General features: G+C 37.3%; 1 protein-coding gene across 3 annotated transcripts in view; it reads right to left on the minus strand.

The window, feature by feature from the left end:
* The window catches only part of LOC139118843 (diacylglycerol kinase delta-like), a 165,841-nt gene that overhangs the window by 82,839 nt on the left and 59,872 nt on the right, over nucleotides 1–23,130 (minus strand). For all 3 annotated transcript variants that reach the window (XM_070682343.1, XM_070682340.1, XM_070682342.1), the window contains exon 2: nucleotides 4,063–4,110. In XM_070682343.1, coding sequence (XP_070538444.1) covers nucleotides 4,063–4,110 — 48 coding nt within the window. The remainder of the gene's footprint in view (nucleotides 1–4,062; nucleotides 4,111–23,130) is intronic.

Below are 23,130 nucleotides of genomic sequence, written 5' to 3' on the forward strand. Positions count from 1 at the left end.
GCTTACACATCAGAACAAAAAAAGCATCAATTTAGAAGAAATCTACCACTAAAATGCAAACATTTCACTTTGTAATTTCTTTTCCAAGAATGGATGGATGTGGGATTTCAAAGGAAAAACTACAAAAGAGCTGACCATCTCTCTCTATCATCTATATGCATCTATCTCAGGGCAACTCATACTTTGCAAAACTTGTGAAGAATGCGTACATGCTGTGGATTTTTAACTATATGAAAGTGAATATTCCACTATATACACATCAAGAACATGAAAAACTATTAAACCTCACAGTGAAGATGACTGATGCACGGAAGGATTTAAAGTATGTCTGCGCCAAGGGTAACAGGCCATTTCCAGTATAGAAATGCACAAGATTTTCTCTTTTCGAGCATGATGCTATCTCACACACAGAAAATGAAACAAGATGGCCACCTCTTACTGTGAGAGTCTATGAACATTTGTATGTGCGTAGATTAGCAGACTGTTACGTTGTGAATATGAACCAGTATCATGCTAAATTAACATATTTTCAAATTCAACACCTGTTCACTCAACCCTGAAACCAGTCACTGTTGATCTGACATCACCTTCATCGCCCAATCAACACTTGACTTCAACCAGTTGCTAACACTCATGATTCAATTACACACCTTGTAGCTACATGACATTCAGTGTATGTCTATGCTGATATCCATATCCATTGAACACTCCGACACATCTCTGCCTGAGACTCCCCAGCAATAGTGAGATTCCGGAATCTGGGAGGAGAGATTCCCAACCACCCTCAGGATATGAAGGTTGCTTTCCCGGGTTGCTTTATTCTCTGGTTGTGAAGATTTCACTTTGCCTTCCCTACTGTTGCCTTGGTCTTCACATGCCACTTTAATGCATATCTATTCCATGGAAAGTACTGCTCTAGAATTTAAAATTTCACGGCCTTGACAAGAAAAGATCGCAATTTCTAATATGCCCAGGAAAGTACAATGCAAGGCCACACAGGATTCAAATTCAGATTGGTGTTTACAAAGGGTCTGCTATTTTAACCCTTTTCCTGCCGGACAGTATCACTTCCCCATCAGCCAACTCAGTGAAAAGCGGTATTGAGCCAAAAACCATACGTATTTCCACCTATTTGGCTTGGTCTGTTCCAAAAGCTTTGGTCCATAAAAATCACGTTTACAGTATCTGTGATTTCAGGGGCCTTCAAATGTTTAATTTTTTTGTTAAAATGCACCAAATGGGACATATTGTGCTTCACTAGTTTTCACGAACTTGACCTGATGGTGAAATATGAACTTGCCAGGTAAAGCGATTAGCTGGGACTTTTGAGGATATTGTTCACATTTTTGTTTTTAATATCAGCCACTGTTTCTTGTTCTACTCAATAAAGCAAATTGAGATCCACAGTATTCAGCTTGTCAACTCGGTCTGTACATGTGTAAACTGCATTTTTGACAAGTGAATTCTGGTTTTGACTAAAATTCAAACGTAAACAATAACAGCACTCTAAACGTACAGATACTGTACTGACAAACTGAATAACTACTGTTTCAACACGCTTTATGGTAAGAACAAAAACTTGCTGTTGACATTCAAACAAAAAATAGTGAAAAAAATCATCAAGAGTTACAGCTGCTGACCCTTTAAAATTTCATGGCCTTCGAGCGGAAAGATCTCTATTTCCAATATGGGCAGGAAAGTACACATACAAGGCCACACGGGATTCATATTCAGATCCAGATCCTGTTATAAAATGACAATCACACCAAAGCAAGAAACGGAATGGCATTGCAAATTAAAAGTACCTAGATATTACACATGGTGAGCTTTTCTGACTGCTCTCAAGGTTGAGAAAAGACACAGAATATCAAAGAAATAGCATAAACTGTTCAAGGAAAATGATCAATGGCCTCACTGACGATTTCTTCTTTGGAAAGTTTTACCGCACAAGGACACAGGACACTGAACGATTTCAAAATGCCAGGCACATATGACATTGCACACGCAACACCGAGCCTTGGAGGATGACATTTATAATGCTGACTATTCCACTTCACTATGTTATTGATTTGAGCGGTCTCTTCAGGAGCCACGCACCGACTAGCCAGGCACCGAGCCGGCACTATTTGGTATGCTGCTTCCGGGCATCTGCTGTTCAAGCATGCAGCACACTCTTTAAACAAACGTGGTATGAATAGAAAGCAGAGAGAGAGAGAGGGAACATACAGACCCTGGAGGTGTGAATTTTTTTTTTCCTTTTTCTACTATCGAATCGGAATGAGCGGCGGGAGAAAGTTATAAGTGCCGTGGAATTTGCGAAGGATATTAATAGAGCTGAAGTGACACTTTCTGAATTAATTACAGCGATGTCCATTCTGTCAGTCTGAGACTCAAGGCAAGGTAACCTAATATTCCATTAAAATGCAGCACAGAGCAATTTGCATACTGATCACGGGAAGAGAAATTTGAGTCATTTCCAGTACGCAAACCTTTCCCTCATACTGTATTATAGCTAATTTTTGATCCCCGGAAATGAAAGTTTTCCCAAATCAACATTGGATTATTTTGCTATATGAAGACAATGAAACTGAGAATTAAAAAATGCCATTTATGGGTTTTGGAGCAAAATTTGTGTTTATAAAGATTCAGAGGGGAGTTTGAATGTCTCGAAATATCCAACTGGCTGACGTGAGTTTGATTGTTGTGTTTTCACTCACACACACGGCAATCCCAGCATCTCAGAATTCTATTTGAGTGAAGTGAAATCAATCGGAACTAATCTACACTATCATCACTCTCACATTACATGTACCTTTCCTGTCACTGCTATTTTTAGCGCGCCGCAGACTCGCCTGAAACCCAAACCTTATTACTGATTTGTTTGGACAGTCTTGAACTCAGACAAGATGTTTCATGAAGAGGACAGCGTCACCGACCTTTAAGGTCAATGTCATCATGTTGGATCAACAAATTGAATCCAATCTAAGTCTTACAATCCAGCCCTTTCAGCAAGCCATTGAGCAGCAGGTTTCAAATCATTCTGTTTCTGACTGACACATATCAAGTGGAACGAAACTACGCCCTCTATGTTGGGTGATGGGTAACATGTCACAAGAGGCTGCTGCTTGGCTCATCTGAGTTGTGTGTTGAAAGAAAACTGATCCCTGTGGAAAAAAACTTGAGCGCCTGCATGTTTCATTCTGGCCACACACAGGGCATGATAACTTGACTTTGCCCTGTTTTCCAATTATTGAAAGCATCCAGGCAAAACAAACACTATGTTTTTCACTGCATGGGGTACCACATACAAACACACTGTTGGACTACAGGGAGAAAAATTCACATGCACACACATCTGTCAAGTTTAACCCTTTGGGTGCTGTAAGTTTTCCCATCAAAATTTTAGTATAATGTTTTACAAGTTTTTAAGAATTTTTCTGTAATGTTTTGATAATTTTGAATTAAATAGACATCACTTCTCATTGGGTACAGTTTTTGATCAAAATTTGATCAAAAAATTATCTGATCTGAAAAACAAATTGTCTGCATTATATTATATGAACGCAACAAAAATTGACTTTTGTCACTCACAGGGTTAACTTCACCCCATGCCACTCAAAAACAATATACATAACACAAAAACCTGAATGCATTTAAAAGCTTTCCATCAAGAATGATGCAGTCTTAAAAAGTTCCCTGTGATATGACAAGTTAAATCCCAAACAACTATTTGAATATGAATGTTATAATTTTTGAATATGCAAACTAAGTTATTTTCCATTATTCACAATAATCTGTGATATCTTTTGAGAAGTCATTCATGAAAGAAACATTTTCTGAAAACAAAACAGGCAGAAGTTCAACTTGCCTGGTAGTATTAAAATATCACCATATCATGTACAATAGTTTTATTTCATTTATTTTCTTTCCCATTTTTAAAATATTTCATCATGGCATTCTAAAAGTCTTGAACATTTGAACTGAGTTTCCAACCACATTGATACGTACGTGCATGTTTCAAGAAACGGGAGCAGAATGCATTATTAAGAAACTGAAGCCTACCTGGAAGGAGTTGGTCTGTTTGTGAAGGTAACCCTCTTTGATGCAAGGCTGAAAAGATGAAAAAGAGAGAGAGAGCATGTTAGTTTGTTATTGAGTACACATAAACACCTTGAAAGGGGGGGGGGGGGGGGAGAGCAGTGTACGTGCAATTCCCATTGGTTTGATCATGGACATTTCTTTGTCTGTGGTTTGACATACAGCACAATACAGGAGATACACTGGTGTTGACGTTTGGGTAGGGGGACGACAAGGTAGCTCAAAATAATTTTATTCCAATTTCTAAAGGGAGAATAGAGTGAACTTTATAATCATTTTTTGTTGAAGAAAAGAAGTACTCATGTATGTTTGTGCTAGGAAAAAGCAACATACAGTGTATTTATAACCTTGCCAACACACTGCATGGTGTATTATATGCCATATTAACCTTTTGAGTGCTGCATTTTTTTGCACCCAAAATTTAAGTGCAACATTTTCCCAATTTTTATGATTTTTAACTTGTTTTTTATAATTTTTGACCGAATGGACATAACGTTAAATTGGCTACAGTGTTTGATCAAAATTTTGGGAAAAATCTCAGAAAGCAATTGATTGGGTTATTTTATAAAGGGGATAAAAATCAATGTTTGTACTCAAAGGGTTAATGTTGATGAAGATATTCTGACCTGAACAAAATTCCAGTTGGCAACAATAATACTGGAAGTTACGAACATGCATACTGTTGTGACAAGCTGAGTCTCAGTATTTCTAAGTTATTCAACATGGTTTTGCCAGCAGGTAAAGTGGCTGCATTTATCAATAGAGCAGCACTACCTGATGCATCTGTAATGGGTGTTGTTAAACTGGGGTTTGTCAAATGGATGTGCCCCTATTTATACTGGTACAAATATTTCACTGGAGTGACTTAGAAAAGTACAAATATAACATGACCCAGCTTCTAGCCAGCACAAAATAGCTACTGCAATAGGGCTATTGCATTTGCACTATTCTTATCAAATATAAACGCTCGCATATATTACATATACCAAATATCAAATACTATGCATAATTACATACATACCGTACATGCACATAAATTTAGCCTCATGAGTGGCCGCTGGCTGTTAACAACAGATATTCACAAATAATTACGTTCATTTTGCATCTGTGTTGTTAAATGTTGCAGCGTGACTAGGATATTAACGGCTGGGCTTATTTGTGGCTTTACACTTTTTATCATAGCATTCTATATTCATACAGTCTAAGCATTTATAGATATGTTATTTCTGAAAGTTTTTTCAAAAAGTTTGAAAAAATACATTTTGGCACATTTTTTGCAATTACATTTTTTCTATAACATGAAAGCTCTGTGGCATACATATATATATCAACAATATAATATAATTTATTACAGAACAGATAAGAGTGATCTGATTTGAAAATCATGTGTGCAAATTGCAGTTATTCCCATTACTTTCATTTTGTGGGTTGTGTTTTTTAAAATTCAAAGAAACACGTAGGTTGTAGCAAGATCTAATGAGGTACTACTGTGCCTCGGTTCACGGTTTACCAAGGATCCTCTTGATGATTCACATCCCTGCGGCCTGGAGATTTGACTGCTGTGTGTGTGTGTTCATGAAATGTCACAAACACATACAGCAGTTCAATCAAAGATTCATGAACAAGATCACTGCGACAAGGACGTTTGGCATCATTATGGAACCTTGTCATCGCACATTTTTATTTTCAACTCGAAATATTGAAAGCCTGATCCTTAATTCGACTCCGGTCAATACCCTGGTGAATTATGGTTCACTCAGAGCCTTGAGTGACATATCGTTCAATTGCCTTCCAGGACAATGACATCGAAATAGTGCAAAAAGAAATGATTTTGACCCTCGAAGCAAGTTGCACATATACAATGGGTACACGCGACAAACGCATCGGCAATTATACAGAGCGGCAGAATAGGTCTGAATGTTGATAGGTTTTGCCATCATTAATAAGGGATTTGCAAACCTATATTCCTTTGACTGTTGCTTATCAAAGTTTGAAAACTGTAAGAAGCTGCCCCACGGATTGAAAATCATTAGTAGCTGCCCTATTGTCCAGGGGTTTAGGTAGGGGGTGTGGCTGAAATAATCTTGTTTTGCTACTGCCATGTGAAATAGAAGATAAAACACTGTTCAACATGATGAAAGATATTAATTGCAACAAGCTTTGAAAGATATTAATTGAAACATGCTCTCATTATTATACTAGGATATGAACCACATTTGACCCAGCCTGCAGAATCCCATGCTGGTATGTGTTGTGAAGAAAAAGAAGTTAAAATACTGGTTTGAGTTCCAAAGCCACAGTCACAGCATTTATAGAGCTAAACATTCACAGACAAAAACAACTGGACGCTCAAAGCGGAAAATACAAGGAAAAATCTGGCATTAAAACCATAAAAGAAAGAGAAGTGATGTAAGTTGTTCTGAAAAGAGTGAGCGCATCCTGTCCACATCTGGCGTTTGTGTTACGTCAAGCTCAGCCACAAAGTAGGAGATTTTCACATTTTAAGAGAAAAATTTTATTAATTTCATGACATTTGCATAATCTACCAAGACTTTGTTACGAAAATGGGAAGAGGCATCCTTATCATTTGGGCAGGATACGGTATTTGTTCAAGTTGTTGCATTTAATACAATGAATTTTTTTGAAACAGTTTTGACCATGGCTTTCTGACACTTATTGTGGACATGGTTTAAGAAAGACTAATTGATTGATCACTTGACACTCACCTGGCTGAATATCTGTACATTGATAATATTTTTTGTAAATTGTTATGATTTAATCGCAAATGTCTTCGAATTTCTCCCAAAATGTTACATTCGGAAAACACTTTTCCATTGTTACTGAGGCTAGCAAGTAGAAATTTGCAAGGGTTTGAATTTGCGACATGCGACATGAAATCATGTAAAAGAATATTTGGAGCTCAAAACTCTTGGGGAATATCCCTACGGTTGGATTAGTTTACAGCCGGCCAATGACTGCTTACAATGTATTACAGTTCAGTATTGCATATATCTTCACACCAATCTAAGTCGGTGGAAAGTCACTGTTGGCAACTGTTTACAGTACCAAACAATATAGATAAGTGTAATAATACCAAGTGGTGCACATTTTACTGAACTCAAAATGTATTACATGTTCACACGACGCATGTCATACCACAAATTATCACCCTAAATACACAATGTGGCCTACAGAACGTTCATGTACAACACTTGATGCCTATCCAATAAATGATTTAAAAAGCATTTGTTGACACGGTTCAGCCACTGTTGTGTACCCCAGCCAATTAAAATCATCTTTAAAAAACTATATAAATGATCATTGTTAATCATGTACTTACAGCACACACCTCAGCATGCATCTCAAAGAGAGTTCCAACAATCATCTGTACAAATCTGTAAATCAATGGCAGGACATGTCCCTACACCTTGTAATGCACTTATAGGTACGGTAACCTAACTCTGTGTATTTGGTGCAACTTTCCAAGAAACACTGAAAAAATTAGACTATTTTAAAATGGAAACAGGTTGGTAATTCATTCATTGATAGGGTAGACAGTGCCGTAAGTATTGAATAAGGTTATACAGAGGCAAACACATAGAGTGAGAGACATCACAGAAATTTCTCATGAACAGCATGAATTAATAATAAAGGCAGCAGACATGTGAGTGATGACTTTGTATGAATATCAAATATTTCCTGTTGGACTTGTATTCACTTTTCGGTGCTAATGGCACGATTTGTGTCGAAGTACCCTGAAGCGCTGTCTTTTCATTCGGTGTTATTACAAAGGTATATGGGCCTATATACATGTCACAAATGACTTCCTCCATGCACAATGGAACCCGGAAAAAATGATGGAAAGACAAAAAAAATTGCCAAGGTCAGAGTGACTTTTCCTGCTTTCAAAGGTTCCGCTCTTTATGAATGATGAAGAATAATTCTGAGTGTACTCCTGTGGTCCTCAACATCAAATATTTGTAATTTCAGAAAGTTTTCAAAGTCCTTCGTGATACACCGTCGGGAGTGAGACTGTTGCCATGGCAACAGCTCAGCAACAATGAGGCGTAGTATGTTGAGTTCATTCACTGCTCCAGATGTGATGACAATGTAACAAGTAATGCCGCTATTTTTTATGATAACATTGACACTGTTGAATGTCAATGTTTTCCCTGTTTTTGTTGTCAACGTTGGACCCTTTGTGCTGATTTTGACTCAGGGTCCTTGCACTCACAGTCACCTAAAGTTCAAGGACTTTCAAGGACTTTTCAAGCAATTTTCAAGGACTTCTGAGTTCCAAACTGCCACTTAACAGATATCACTTTTACACTATATCATTTTCATATGTCATTTCTTTTCCAATATCATGATCAATCATTTCATAATTTTTGAAAATCAAGGAAGGCTTATCAATTTTCCAGGTTTCAATTTCATTTTAAAGGACTTTTTAAGGACTTCTCAGGAGACTTAAATATTCAAGGATTTTTCCCGGAGTGTACAGCACCTGTTGATTGAAGGCTATTACAAATTTTAACATTTTTATCCCGATGTGAAAAGAGAAAACATATTGCATGGAACTACATTTACTGTATCTTTAAGTGAGGACCTGAAAATCGTTTGTAGGAATCTGTCAGTATCCTTACAGAATTTATGAGAGATTGAAGGATAACAGAGATCCACTTATATGCTGGACTCTCTGCTGCCATGCTTCTAGCTGCCTAGATAAATTATTTTCAAACTTCATTGATTATTGATTTTCAATTTGTCTTGACAGAAATTTATTCCCCTAAAATTATTGAGAGATGTACCAAAAGAGGACATTAAAGGTCTACATCAAAGATATTATCTTAGTCACATCAACGCTTGTACTTGGTAGTGATGGAGCTGCGGGCTTCTTAGCATGTCAAATATATCAAAGCCTAAACAACAACGGTTAACCATTTGAGCGCCAAAGTCCATGTCTTGCCTTTACAAAATATACCCTGTCAATTTTTTTCAGATTTTTGCCAAAATTTTGATAAAAACCTGTAGCCATTGAAATGTGATGTCCATTTGGTCCAAAATTGTCAAAAAAATGACAGAAAATTTCATAGAAATTGGTTAAATGTTGCAGTAAAATTTTGGAGGGAAAATTACAGCACTCAAAGGGTTAATGATTGGACTGACTTGTATCTTTTTTAATGAAAGCTGACTAAAGGCAGATTTTGGAATCCGATGAGATAAAAAGTGTTAAGTGTGTTTACTTTGGCAAATTATGTCACTTGAGAAAGTGCAACATTGACACAAACACAGTGCAACATGTGGAGCCGAGTGGACTCACTCTTTTCCAAACACCTGACATCACATCTTTTTTATGTGCCTTCTGTTTCATCCCTCTTTTCCCCTATTTTAAACCATCACATTAAAAACAGGATACCAGGAACATCCTTGAAAAGAACTCAATGACCTCAATAGACAGGTGTGTGGCTTATAACATTTGGCCATTTCTTATTTACTGTTAATGACATACAATAAATACCGGTAGATTTCATATAGAGCATCACCCTTTTATTACGATGCTTTGCCCTAAAGCTATTGTTATTAATGCTGATTGAGGACCTGGTTACAGGGATTTGGGAATTGAGGGCGCAGGTTAAAGGACTGCAAATTTAACAACTTCTACACTGGTATTGTGATGGGAGGGAATTATTCAAATTTATGCGCCAGCTGCTGAAATTTTTGAGTTTTTACACTATTTTGGTTAGATGTCTACAGCAGCTTCTTGTTTTGCTCCCCAAAGCATGTTGAAACACCTGCAATTCAGATTGTCAACTCGGTGGGTATAAACTGCACTGTTATTGTTTACATGTGAATCCTAATCCAGACCATTATTCATTTGTCAACAAGCATGATGCAGTCTACACATGTATGGGCTGAGTTGGCAATCTGAATACTGTGTATCTCAACATGTTTTGGGGAGTAGGACAAGAAATTGTACTTTGCACACAAAAACAATAGCAATCTTAAACCTCAGGTAATCACAATAACAGTATTTCTCCCTCACTCCATACACCTCAATATTTGACACTAGTAACACTTCAAATCATTTTCTAAGGTCTGGTGCTTGTAAAAGTAAAAATAAAGGCAGCATATTTTAACTTGAAAAAAGACCTTCAAACTAATCACCTGACCTCGGTTGAAAAACAAGGCCAGGCAGTCCTCTTTTGTGACCTTCAAATGTCATGATTTATAAGCACATTATCAACAATTCCGCTGGATTTACAAAATTTACGATCTTGCCCACAGCTATCCTGAGGATGAAGGAGTACCATTTGTTTAACTTTCTGACAAGCGTTGCCTTAATTATTCCTTAATTTCTTGACTCATTATCATTTTGAAATTAATCTTTGGAGCTACAAAGGCAATATGTACACATCAAAGGAGTGGAACTTGTAAGAATTGCAGTTACGTTGGAAAATAACTTCCAAATACAGGTATGGACACCATCATAAACCTTGTTTGTGTGGATTTCATGCCCTGTTTCTCAGTATTATGTCAGATAATAAACACAAACTATGATACATCAATAACATTTGCTTATAAATACAATGTATCATCATGCCTTTGACAACTTGCCCAGTTCCTTTTCAAAAGTAATTCAGGTGAATTTAGGAGATATTATGAATTGACAAAACCCACAGTGCATTCAATACAGCATTGTATCTATCGTATTGGTTGTGAATCTTCCTTTTTTCTCTCCTCTGTTTTTGTTTTTTTTTAATGACTACATGTGTACTGTTTTTCACTACAATACTTTGAAAGAAATTATTGTTTCTCATCAATTTGGCAAAGAGTTGTTGATGTAGAACTGGCTGCGCTGCCAAGCTTTGTGACAAATGCTGTCAATCCCTTGAACTTTACAAGTAGGTTGAGGTTGTGTGAACTTTCAGAGGACAACAACAGTAACATTACTCTTCACACTACCCTTACACAAAGGATAATATCAATGATATTCCACGCCTCTGTATTCCTTATATAAACCTCGCTTCAGTGAACGAGGTGTGTACCTCATATAGGCATGGGATACATATCAAGCCATTCAGTGAGATGAATGATTCTTTTCAAAGTTCAGAAAAATAATTCTTTGCCCGAAAGGCCTTTTTTCCAAACACTGACTGAATGTACACATGTTTGGATGATGGAACCATAGTCTTATTATACCCAGGCGATTCAAAATTGTTTCCATTCAGTACATCTGTAAATGAGCCCTAGCATACATGTAGGGGTGGTCTGTCCTCAAAATTTCTCATGTTTGTCATTTGCTGGATACAATTATCCTTTGTTGTCTACATGTATACACATTCAATCAAATTTCAAAATTGCCCCTCATTTATACACCCTGCTGCCCACCCCTTTTCAAATCACTGGCATGGTTTGACCTTCGAACGAGGCATCCTGCTCTGCGAGTTCCTGGGGCTACAACTTTGCAATGGTGCAAACAACATTTTATCTTGCAGTTTTGGATAAAAAGAGAAGATGTATTTCAAGGGGGAAAATGAATCTGAATCCGAAAGGGCAGAGACTTGCTTTCCATGCATAGTCAATGATCATATATGTCAGAGCAACTTTGACATCTTTGTATATAGCCTATATAAAAAAAAAATTTTTTATATATTTACTACATTTATTTATATATATTTTGTATATATTTAGCGTTTTGCAGATGTTGCAAGCTTTCAGATTATTTTAGAACCATTAATTATGAAATAGCATCTCCCGCTGCAAAACAGTAAAAGATACTCTACTGAGTGACATATTCCTTGTTTTTGAAATCGTTCCGTATTTCTCTGCCCTATTTCTGCTCAAAACAATGCATATATCATCATTTGATTGAAAAAGAAAAATCCTCTTGGGGGAAAAACTCATTAAACAAGTCATCGTTGATGACACAGTCCCCGCTTGTCCATTTTGTTATAATCTTTGATGTCTAGGTAGCTGTGGTCTAGGTAGCTGTGGAATGACATTGATGCAACGGGTGCATCAGGCCTGTGACTTGCATAATAAAGTAATCTGAGGAACGTTCAATAAATGACTCATCTCTGCCGGTAATGACCACTCAAGGAACTTTTGATTACCGGTACATCACACATAACGATGCCCTTACTGCCTCCAGTGTCATGATGGCACATACTATACACAAGGTTTGGTGGAATTTTCGAAATGGTATGGGATCGGGCATGTTGTTGTAATCAGCCATTTCGGATCATATAATGAAACAAATTAATGTGCACAAGAATGCAGCCATAGTATTTTATCTTCGTATGACGTTTGAACAAAATCAGTCCATCGAGGGACAGTGACCTATGTTTATGTTTCAAAGACATAAAAAAGTCACCCCAAAATGTAAATCAAATGGCTGTCTATTGACCATATGGATCATAGCACAAAATTAGTAGACATGCATATGTATGCCATAGTACTTTATCTTTGTACCAAGTTTCAACAACATTGGTTAAAGAATATTTGCATATGATTAAGCCTCAAAGACATGAAAAAATCCAAAAATAACCATCTGACAGCGATATTGGAAAAAAATGACAATCTGGCAGCCATATTGGAACATGTCACGAGGTAAATTGACATGTATATGTATGCCATAGTGCTTGATCTTTGTGCCAAGTTTGGACAAAATGGGTGTAATGACCTTTGAATTACGATTCAAAGACATGCAAAATTCCAACAAAAAGGCAGTTCTGCAGCCATATTGGATCCTATCGCAAGCTTGATACACGCATATGTATGCCATGGTGCTTTGCCTTTGTGCTAAGTTTGAACCAAATCGGTTCAAGGATGTTTGAGTTATGGTTTGAGTTATGAAAAAATCGCAAAAAAATGGCCGCCTGTCAGCGCCTGTCGGCCATATTGGATCATATCAGGAAATAAATTGGTCTTCATATGAAGGGCATAAAGTTTTGCTTTTGTGCCAAATTTGAACAGAATCGGTTCAAGGATGTCTGAGTTATGGTTCAAAGACATGAAAAATCGCAACAAAATGGCCGCCTCACGCCCATATTGAATCGTATCGCAATATAATTCTACATGCATATGTAGGACATACTGTTATGCCTTTGTGTCAAGTTTGAACAGAATCGGTTCAAGGATCTTTGAGTTATGGTTCAAAGACATGAAAAATCGCAACAAAATGGCCGCCACGCGCCCATATTGAAACATATCGCGAAATAATTTGACATGGATATGAAAGCCATAGTGTTATGCCTTTGTGCCAAGTTTGAGCAGAATGTGCTCAAGGATGTCTGAGTTATGGTCCAAAGACATGAAAAATCGCAACAAAATGTCCGCCACGCGCCCATATTGAAACATATCGCGAAATAATTTGACATGGATATGAAAGCCATAATGTTATGCCTTTGTGCCAAGTTTGAGCAGAATGTGCTCAAGGATGTCTGAGTTATGGTCCAAAGACATGAAAAATCGCAATAAAATGGCCGCCTCGCGCCCATATTGGATCGTATCACAAAATAAATCGACATGCATCTGTAGGTCAGAGTGCTATGCCTTTGTGTCAAGTTTGAACAGAATCGGTTCAAGGATGTCTGAGTTATGGTTCAAAGACACGAAAAATCGCAAACAAAATGGCCGCCTCGTGGCCATATTGGATTGTATCACAAAATAATTTGACAAGCATATGTAGGCCATAGTGTTATACCTTTGTGGCAAGTTTGAACAGAATCGGTTCAAGGATATCTGAGTTATGGTCCAAAGACATGAAAAATCGCAACAAAATGGCCGCCACGCGCCCATATTGAAACATATCGCGAAATAATTTGACATGGATATGAAAGCCATAGTGTTATGCCTTTGTGCCAAGTTTGAGCAGAATGTGCTCAAGGATGTCTGAGTTATGGTCAAAAGACATGAAAAATCGCAACAAAATGGCGGCCACGCGCCCATATTGAAACATATCGCAAAATAATTTGACATGGATATGAAAGCCATAATGTTATGCCTTTGTGCCAAGTTTGAGCAGAATGTGCTCAAGGATGTCTGAGTTATGGTCCAAAGACATGAAAAATCGCAACAAAATGGCCGCCACGCGCCCATATTGAAACATATCGCGAAATAATTTGACATGGATATGAAAGCCATAGTGTTATGCCTTTGTGCCAAGTTTGAGCAGAATGTGCTCAAGGATGTCTGAGTTATGGTCAAAAGACATGAAAAATCGCAACAAAATGGCGGCCACGCGCCCATATTGAAATATATCGCAAAATAATTTGACATGGATATGAAAGCCATAATGTTATGCCTTTGTGCCAAGTTTGAGCAGAATGTGCTCAAGGATGTCTGAGTTAAGGTCCAAAGACATGAAAAATCGCAATAAAATGGCCACCTCGCGCCCATATTGGATCGTATCACAAAATAAATCGACGTGCATCTGTAGGTCATAGTGCTATGCCTTTGTGCAAAGTTTGAACAAAATTAGTTTAGCAGTGTCTGAGAAACTGTTGATGACGGACGGACGGACGGACGGACGGACGGACGGACGGACGGACACACGGACGGGACCCAATCTATAAGTCCCCGCCGGACTTCGTCCGCGGGGACTAAAAATAGTCCATTTCTGAAGATGAAAATGCCAAGCCATTGTGATCTGTGAAATATGCAAAAACTGCTGAGAGTATAAAAAGTACTCTGGAGGGTAATTCATGTAAATGTGCATGACAGCTGCCATGGAACTTCCGAAAATTTCGGCTCTCATCATTCTGTCGGATTATTGCAGTGAAACTTCGTTTAGATGAACAAGCTTCGACACAATGACTCATAAATGTATGGAGTAAGTACCTGAGCAGAAAACTATAACTTTTATCAGGTATTGACTGTAAAAAATCCAAGAGTTTCTCTGCCAGTTTCGAGTATCAAGGACTCAGTGTCTCCTCATTGATATTCAAATTCAAGTTCGCATTCTTTTGGAAGCTGAGCCGATATAACCAGACAAACCTGTTTTAAAGATGTCGAAAGCTGCCGGTCCACCTAAATGTAATGACTGTGAGAGGACTAGAGGTGTTACTTTCACCCAGGGAGATCTGTTTTTGTGCAAGAAATGCAAAAACAAGCGATTTCCGCCAAGTTCGCCTGAATGTCCGCCTGAAACCTTGGGAGAATCACCTGTTATCTCTACTGATCAACGACTTGCAGATATTAGTATGCAAGTTAGTCACATTCCGACACTATTGAAGAGTGTAAATGAGATGAAGGAATGCCAGAATAATATTACTTCGTCACTTGACTACTTCAATACACTTCTAGAAGATCTTCGATCAAGACTGGCCACGTTGGAAACAGAGAACACCGAATTAAGACAAAGAAATGAGAGTCTCACCAAACAAGTGGCTGAACTTGAACAAGGTGTGGAAGAACAGAATCAATATAGTCGCAGAGAAAACATAGAAATTCACGGTATACCAGAACGTCTGCAGGCCAACGAAAATACTGATAATATTGCTCTGAGAATCCTGCAGAAGATTGACCCAGATATCAACATTAATGATTTTGAAGTTACACACAGAATCGGCCGTAATACGAGTATGGAAAGAGGTAACACAACAGCCATCTCAAGTCAACGGAAACGTGACAATGTCTTCAAGAATAAGAAGAAAATAATGAATTCAACTACAGATGTATTCGGGTTTAGAGAGAAGAACAAGATCTACATAAATGAAAACCTGACACAGACAACAAGAAAGCTTATGAAGAGTGTTAACAAGAAAAGAAAAGTCGCGCAATACAAACACCTATGGACTCGGAACGGTCAAATATATGTTAAAAAATCGGACCAGTCATCCGTCATAAAAATTAGAAATGAACTAGATCTTACCAAGATTGTGTAATATGTACCATATTGTAGAAAGTTCTTCGCATTATCATGCCAGTAAACTGTGACAATGACGACCTTGTAAATATTTCTGACGTAAATTGTGCAGATTACGCACTGGGTCAATTTAATTGGAAATTCACTAATAGTTTCAATGCTTTCTCTATTACTCACGTGAATGTAAGATATTTGTGTAAAAATCATGAACAGTTCAGTCTCTTTTACGAGGATTGCATTGAAAATCACTTCTCAATCATCGCTGTCTCAGGAAATTGGCAAGTAAAAAATAAAGATATGTTCACTTTGAAGGATTATTACTTTGAGACGAATTGTAGGCCAAGAGGGAGAGGTGGTGGTGTTGGAATTTACATCCACAAGTCATTATCCTATGATATTTTGAGTGGTATTGATGTTAATAATGCAGAGACGTTGTTGGTCAGAATTCAAACTCAAAAGAAAACTATTGTTGTCGGGGTTATTTATAGACCGCCAAATACAGACACGGGTGCTTTTATCAGTAGCTTAGAACATGTCGTTTGTGACCTTGAACGTAATCATTGTAAATGTATTCTACTTGGTGACTTTAATGCTGATGTTAGCAATGACTTAAATGATATTGCTTGTAACTTGATAGATACAATGGCTTGTTACAATTTTATTCAGGTAATTAACACCTCAACTCGTTTAACAGCCACCTCCCAAACTATTCTTGATCATCTATACACAAATATGGTTGATACAAATATTAATTGTGGTACAATTACTGCTGATATTTCAGACCACCTTCCAGTTTTTGCTTCTCAATGATATCAAGACGTATGGTTGTACTCCATCAACTGTTTTTACTAGAGATATGTCAAAGTTTGATGGCCAGGCTTTCAGAAATGACCTCAGAGCAGAAAATTGGGATCAAGTTCTCAATTGTGATGATGTAAATACTGCTTTTGATATTTTTACTCATAAATTTCAAGACATCTGTTCAATTCATGCTCCTTTGAGGAGGAAAAATGTCAGTAAAAAAAGGAAAAAAGATAAGCCATGGTTGACTCCTGGCATACGAAAGTCTGTGCGGACAAAGCACAAACTCTACAAAAAAGTTGTAGCTAGGAATTTCGACGCAGAGCTCTACAACCGGTACAAGAGTTTTAGAAATATTCTTACGAAAATACTGAGGAAAGTAAAAAGTCATTATTATGGGAACCTTCTACTGAGTAATAGGGGTAACACAAAAAGGACTTGGGATGTTATCAACGATTTGACTGGCAGGTGTAAGCAGAAAGAAGCAATTGTGCCAGGTCAAGTGAAAACCAACATAAATGGCCAGGATGTTATCCATACACAGCCTCACGACATTGCTGAAGATTTTAACGATTTCTTCGTCCACGTTGGTGAAAATTTGGCAAACAAAATTCCAGCAACACTTACTGATTCTTTTCATAAGTTTTTAGGTGACAGAGTATCTTATTGTTTTTTTGTATCTCCTGTTACACCAAGTGATGTTGAAAATGTTATCTCACATATAAATTTCGTAAAGCTGCAGGATGGGACAATATTTCTACAACTTTAATGCACGAGGGCAAGGCTGAAATTTCAGTCCCACTTGCACATTTAATTAATTTGTCTTTTTCAACAGGTCAGTTTCCAGATAACCTAAAAATTGCGAGAGTAATGCCCATTTATAAAAAAGGTAGTATCGAAGAATTAGGTAATTACAGACCAATTTCGATTCTCCCTGTCATCAGTAAAATTTTTGAAAAAATCATGAATAGTTTTTTATTGCGCTTTCTTGAAAAACATCATATTTTATACGAGCACCAGTATGGATTTAGAGAAAAACACAGCTGTAAACTTTCTATTGTCAGTTTGGCACAGTCTTTACTGGACGCAATGGACAAGGGAAACTCAATACTTGGCTTGTTCATAGATTTTTCAAAGGCGTTTGACACTGTCAATCATGATATTTTACTTGCTAAACTGGAACATTATGGAATCAGGGGCCTGCCTCTGAAGTGGTTCAGTAGTTATTTACAACACAGAAAGCAGTTTGTCAGGATCAAGGATACAGACTCACATCTTTTAAATATCACTTGTGGTGTTCCACAAGGTTCCATTCTAGGACCAATATCGTTTTTGTTGTACATTAATGATATTCCTAAGTCTTCCAGTTATTTCAATTTCAGACTGTATGCAGACGACTCGAATCTGTTTCGAACAATTCAGTCAAACCAAGGAAATGTTTCCCTCCGTCAAGCGAATATAGAGTTTGAAAATGTGACTGAATGGTGTTATGTTAACAAGCTGACGATCAATATTGACAAAACAAATTACATGGTGATCAGCAGTAGACACAATCGCAAAATGGTCCAAGATCATATTAGTGTGAATAACCAGCGAGTGAAAGAAACAGACAGTTCATCTTTTGTAGGGACCTGCCTTGATAGCAGTCTTTTATGGAAGCAACACATTCTTAAAATCAGAAAAAAGATATGTCATTATGTTGGAATTTTGTACAGGTTACATGCTATTTTACCATGTTCAATACTTATCATGCTATATAATACTTTAGTCTTACCTCATATCTCATATGGGCTTGAGGTTTGGGGTAGTGCGTACAGGACTTACTTAGTGGATATCTTCTTGGTGCAAAAAAAAATTGTTCGTGCCATGACAGGTAGTAAGTTTGATGCGCACACCGCACCACTGTTCAAGAAATTAGGCATCCTTGCTATCTTCAAACAGTACGATTATCAAGTTGGTATTTTTGTACATGACACACTTTGTAACAGGCTACCATCTCATTTCAGTAACTATTTCACTTATGTAAATCACGGCTATCAAACAAGATGTAAAGCTAAAGGAGATCTTCATGTACCGAAATATGATAGTAGCATTGGTCAGTCTTCAATCATGTTTGCTGGGGCGAAACTTTGGAATAATTTACCCAACACTTTACGTGATATTCGAGGGAGAAATAAATTTAAAAAAGAATACAGAAAATTTCTTTTACAGAAAGACTTTAATTTGTAAGATGAATATTATTATTTATTCTGGTAGCTTTTGTTTTAGTTAGACACGGACTGTCTCGTTTAGACTTTCCTGAGTTGTGGCCTTACTTGAGACCGTTTTTTTTTTTTTTGTTATGCAAATATTTGAATTTTTCTCTTCACACTCCATTTGATGTATTTGTTTATTGTTAGCTGCAGCTGTCAAATTCTTCTATGTTATTAAACTAGTGTTCTGATTGGCTAGACTAGATTAGTCCGTTTTGGACTATTTTCTAGCCTTTCACCTAGTTATGTAAACACGGTTTGATTGTATACAATCAAAAGACACATTTCTTTGATTTGTGATCATACCTTTTCTAGGTGAAATAAATCATATCATATCAAATCATATCAAGACGGTGAAACCCTAAAAATATTCAGGAAAATTTACTTGGACACAATGACCCTGAAATAGAGGCAAAATTTCATAGTTACAAATCAACTATCAAAATATACTGAACAATTCCTCTTTTGGCAGTTTTTTATTCATGCATAGGGAGACCAAACAAAGTCAGCACAGAGGATGTGGAAAAGAGACACGTTATGCCTGCCAGTGATGATACACCTTATACAGTGCTGTCACTATCACTTATTTGTGCAGCTTCTTCAGGAAAATCCACTTCAGGTTAGCATGCATGTACTAACTAACTGACACACTGCAGTGGTCATCTCTGTGTGGTATATTCAACCTCATTATCGCCCACTCCCCTTGTGGGTTTTCTCATCATGAGGACCCCCATCTCCACGAAACAATGGTTCATTGTTTTGTGTGTCCTCACATTTGGTCCATCACATACCGTACCTTTGTACTGTAATTACTTGCAAATTCTGCATGTCAACTCATCGCCGGTTGATTATTAGTTGTGATCTTTGAGGTCACGGGTCAGTTTTAGCAGTCTGTGAAAGTTACAACCACTTGTTTTCTATCAGGTGACCTAATCCAGATGTTTACACTTTATCTCCTACTTCAAACACTAAGCGCACAGATGTACAATCTATGAATATTCATCTTGTGGATTTGCATGCCTCAGTTTTAGACAGACATGAACAATTCATAGATTGTGCACAATGTTTCAAGAAGCCAACAAAAACACCCTTACACTTACACCTCAAGTACAACAAAATTGACAAACAGTAATGATGTTCTGTCCAAAGACCGCAGCTGATTCTCTTTCTGTGCAACATTGATATGCAAACTGAGGTTTAGCTAGTTTTTGGGGGTTTTTTTGCCAAAACTCTTGACTGCTTAATTGAAATGGATAGTTTGTTCGTCAGCTATTTTGACTCGTATACCTTTTTACTACCATAGTTTGACCCAAACCCATTGTTATCAATGGTGTGTGGACCTGTTCACTGGCAATCGGGGTTGACAAGGTTAGGGTGACCGTCATGCCGCACACTGTGGCCAATCAGTTGAGAAGGGGGTACATCTTTTGAATCTGTATGCTAGCCAACTTGAATGGGGTGAAATATCACATTTGGAAAAAAATAGGATTCAAAGCGGAACGAAAATGAAGGTAGACTATTACAGTTGGTAAAATTTTTGACTGACATTAACTTCAATTATTCACATTTTAAACAAGGTAAGCAGTGAAGCTGGGACTTTCAGGAACTAAATCCTAGTTAGAGTGTATCAATTGGATATTAGAGCCTGGATATTAAGGTACTTCCTACCTCAAAATGAAAAATTTTTGCTCAAACTTTCCCCCACCAAACTTTTAACCAATTTCTTTCAAAATCAAGAATAAAAATTTGGGGTCATCGGGCAAATTTTGGTAACTGTGAAACAAACTTACCAATATTTACCCATATTTTAAATTCAATATGGCCGCCATCCCTGTGTTATCTCTATGGTGAAAATAAAACTCCCAATTTTCACAAAACTAAGCCCATCAAAAGTTTATTTACTCCAGAAGCTTCAAAATGAGCCCCCACAAGTGGTAGGTCAGAAGGACATTGTAAATGTTTGAGCGTCTGAATATCTGTCGCCAAGGCACATTGTACCTTAAACATATGTTGTTACTCATAATCAAGGGCATAGTACTGTACATAAAATTTTATTGCAATCAGAGTTAGAGTGAAAAAAACTGTATCATGGTTTCCCTTCTGCAGCCTACTCCTTCTAAAAATGCTTAACTCCCTCAGTGTGCATGTCAAGAATTATGAAAGTCTGACGTTGATAAAAAAACATTCAAACTAACTCTGATTGAAAGACAGAGATATCATTACTACTCCAACTGCAATTATTTCATCTGACTACAGTCTGCTGAATCCATGTACAGACAATTGGGCTGTTTGAAGCAGCTGACGTGTCAAGCATTCAGATATACATTAGTACTGACTATCGTGTATTTATGCGCGAGAGGTTGGTATATCCTCACACAGTGCCAGGGTTACATTCTGATTTATTGATCCACTGTCGTTCTGCATCGACAGAATGGGGAAAAAAATAACGACTGGCTCCTGTACTTCTCTAACCCATTTTACGACTTTTTCTAGACCAAAGCCCTTTCAGCTTCTCAAACTTATATTGACAGATAAATTTTGCACGTAAAAATGCTGTTACGGCCATTTAACAAGCCTGATAGTGACAATAACGGTCAAAAAGTGAACGATTTTGAAAAAAAGGAGGCCAATATCTTCAGGAGGCAGACAAGTCTTCATAAAACTATAGTGTAAGATATATCTGGGCAGCACAAGCAAAAAGTGGCATGTGTACATCAGAAGTGGTGATTACTATATAGAAACAAAGCAATGGTCAAAATGCTTGTTTGTAATGTACTTGTCGTGAATATTTCATTGAAGTTTGTCAAAAGGTAACCCTCAAGTGTTTTGAATTGATCACAACTTAACTGCTGAATGTATGGGATCTCTAAATTATGACTTAGAAAGGATTAATATTATAGTAATGTATTGGACACACTCAGAAAAATTTGTTTGGTTTTTTTAAGGTACCATTACATTATCATAACAATATTAAACTTTAGAATTTTTTCCAGTTTCATGCCTTGGCCATACAGCTGTGTTGAAAAGCACTGAATTCATACCTATTCTTTGACACTCATCCATGACACTGCCATGCATCTGTAGTTCAGACAATGAAGGCACGAGGGACTGTTGACAGTCTATCTGTTGATATGTCGTGAACATTCCTGGTTGACAAATGGTTCTTAGTACAGTTTAAAGAATGGTGTCATTTGGACTGATACAGTTATGACGGCATTTGGACGATTTACTTGTAGTGGTATTTTGTACAAACATGCTTGCACAGCTTAGATCATACACTTTGTAAAATGAATCATAATTTGACGTGCAGAACAGGTTGTATCAGGTCTTCTCACACATCAGAAGGTGCAAAAACAATCAAATTTTCACAAGTTTCTAGTTTTTTTCAACGCAATTTCATTTATACTAATAGATACAGCACTGAAGTAAGTTTAGATAGTAAACTTTCTCCTTTTTTTTAAAAGATGGTAATTCCTGCCTTACTGCAAGATGGTATAAGGTTTCTTGATATGGTGATAGCATTTTAAGATAACCAAACCAAGGTGTAAAGTACCCATCACGAAGTATGGACAAAACCTGAAGAAAAGTCTATACAACTCTGAGGAAGCGCCAATATTACTCCTGTGAAGAATTTTTGTGTCTAATGAAAACTCACCAACACTGGAGAACGCTGGTGCCATGCTAAACTGCAGTATGATTTAACACTATCCGAGGGGGTATCTTTACATTCATTCATAATTAATGGCACCCTTAGAGAAGCACTGATTGATACCAATAGGAAGATGGTGCCCAATGTTCCTCAGGTGGGGCAAAGTCTTTGAAAGACATGGGTTTTTGTCTTTGGACTGGTAGAAACACGATGAGCTTATTACTATGTACCCATATGCATACAGATATTGTACGGCAGATTCAGCTCTATTTGCCTGAGAAAACATGACAACAGTGATGAACAGACTTATACACAGATAGTTTACATAAACACTGCTGCAATGTGGTGACTGGAAATATGCCTCTATGTGGTACATGGCAACATGCATGATAGCATATGTCTCATATAGCATTCTTCAATATTCATAACCACCGCATGATGGGTCAAATTTCAAACTTATT

This window comes from Ptychodera flava, chromosome 19 (genome assembly GCF_041260155.1).
Source record: "Ptychodera flava strain L36383 chromosome 19, AS_Pfla_20210202, whole genome shotgun sequence".
Classification (NCBI taxonomy): domain Eukaryota; kingdom Metazoa; phylum Hemichordata; class Enteropneusta; family Ptychoderidae; genus Ptychodera; species Ptychodera flava.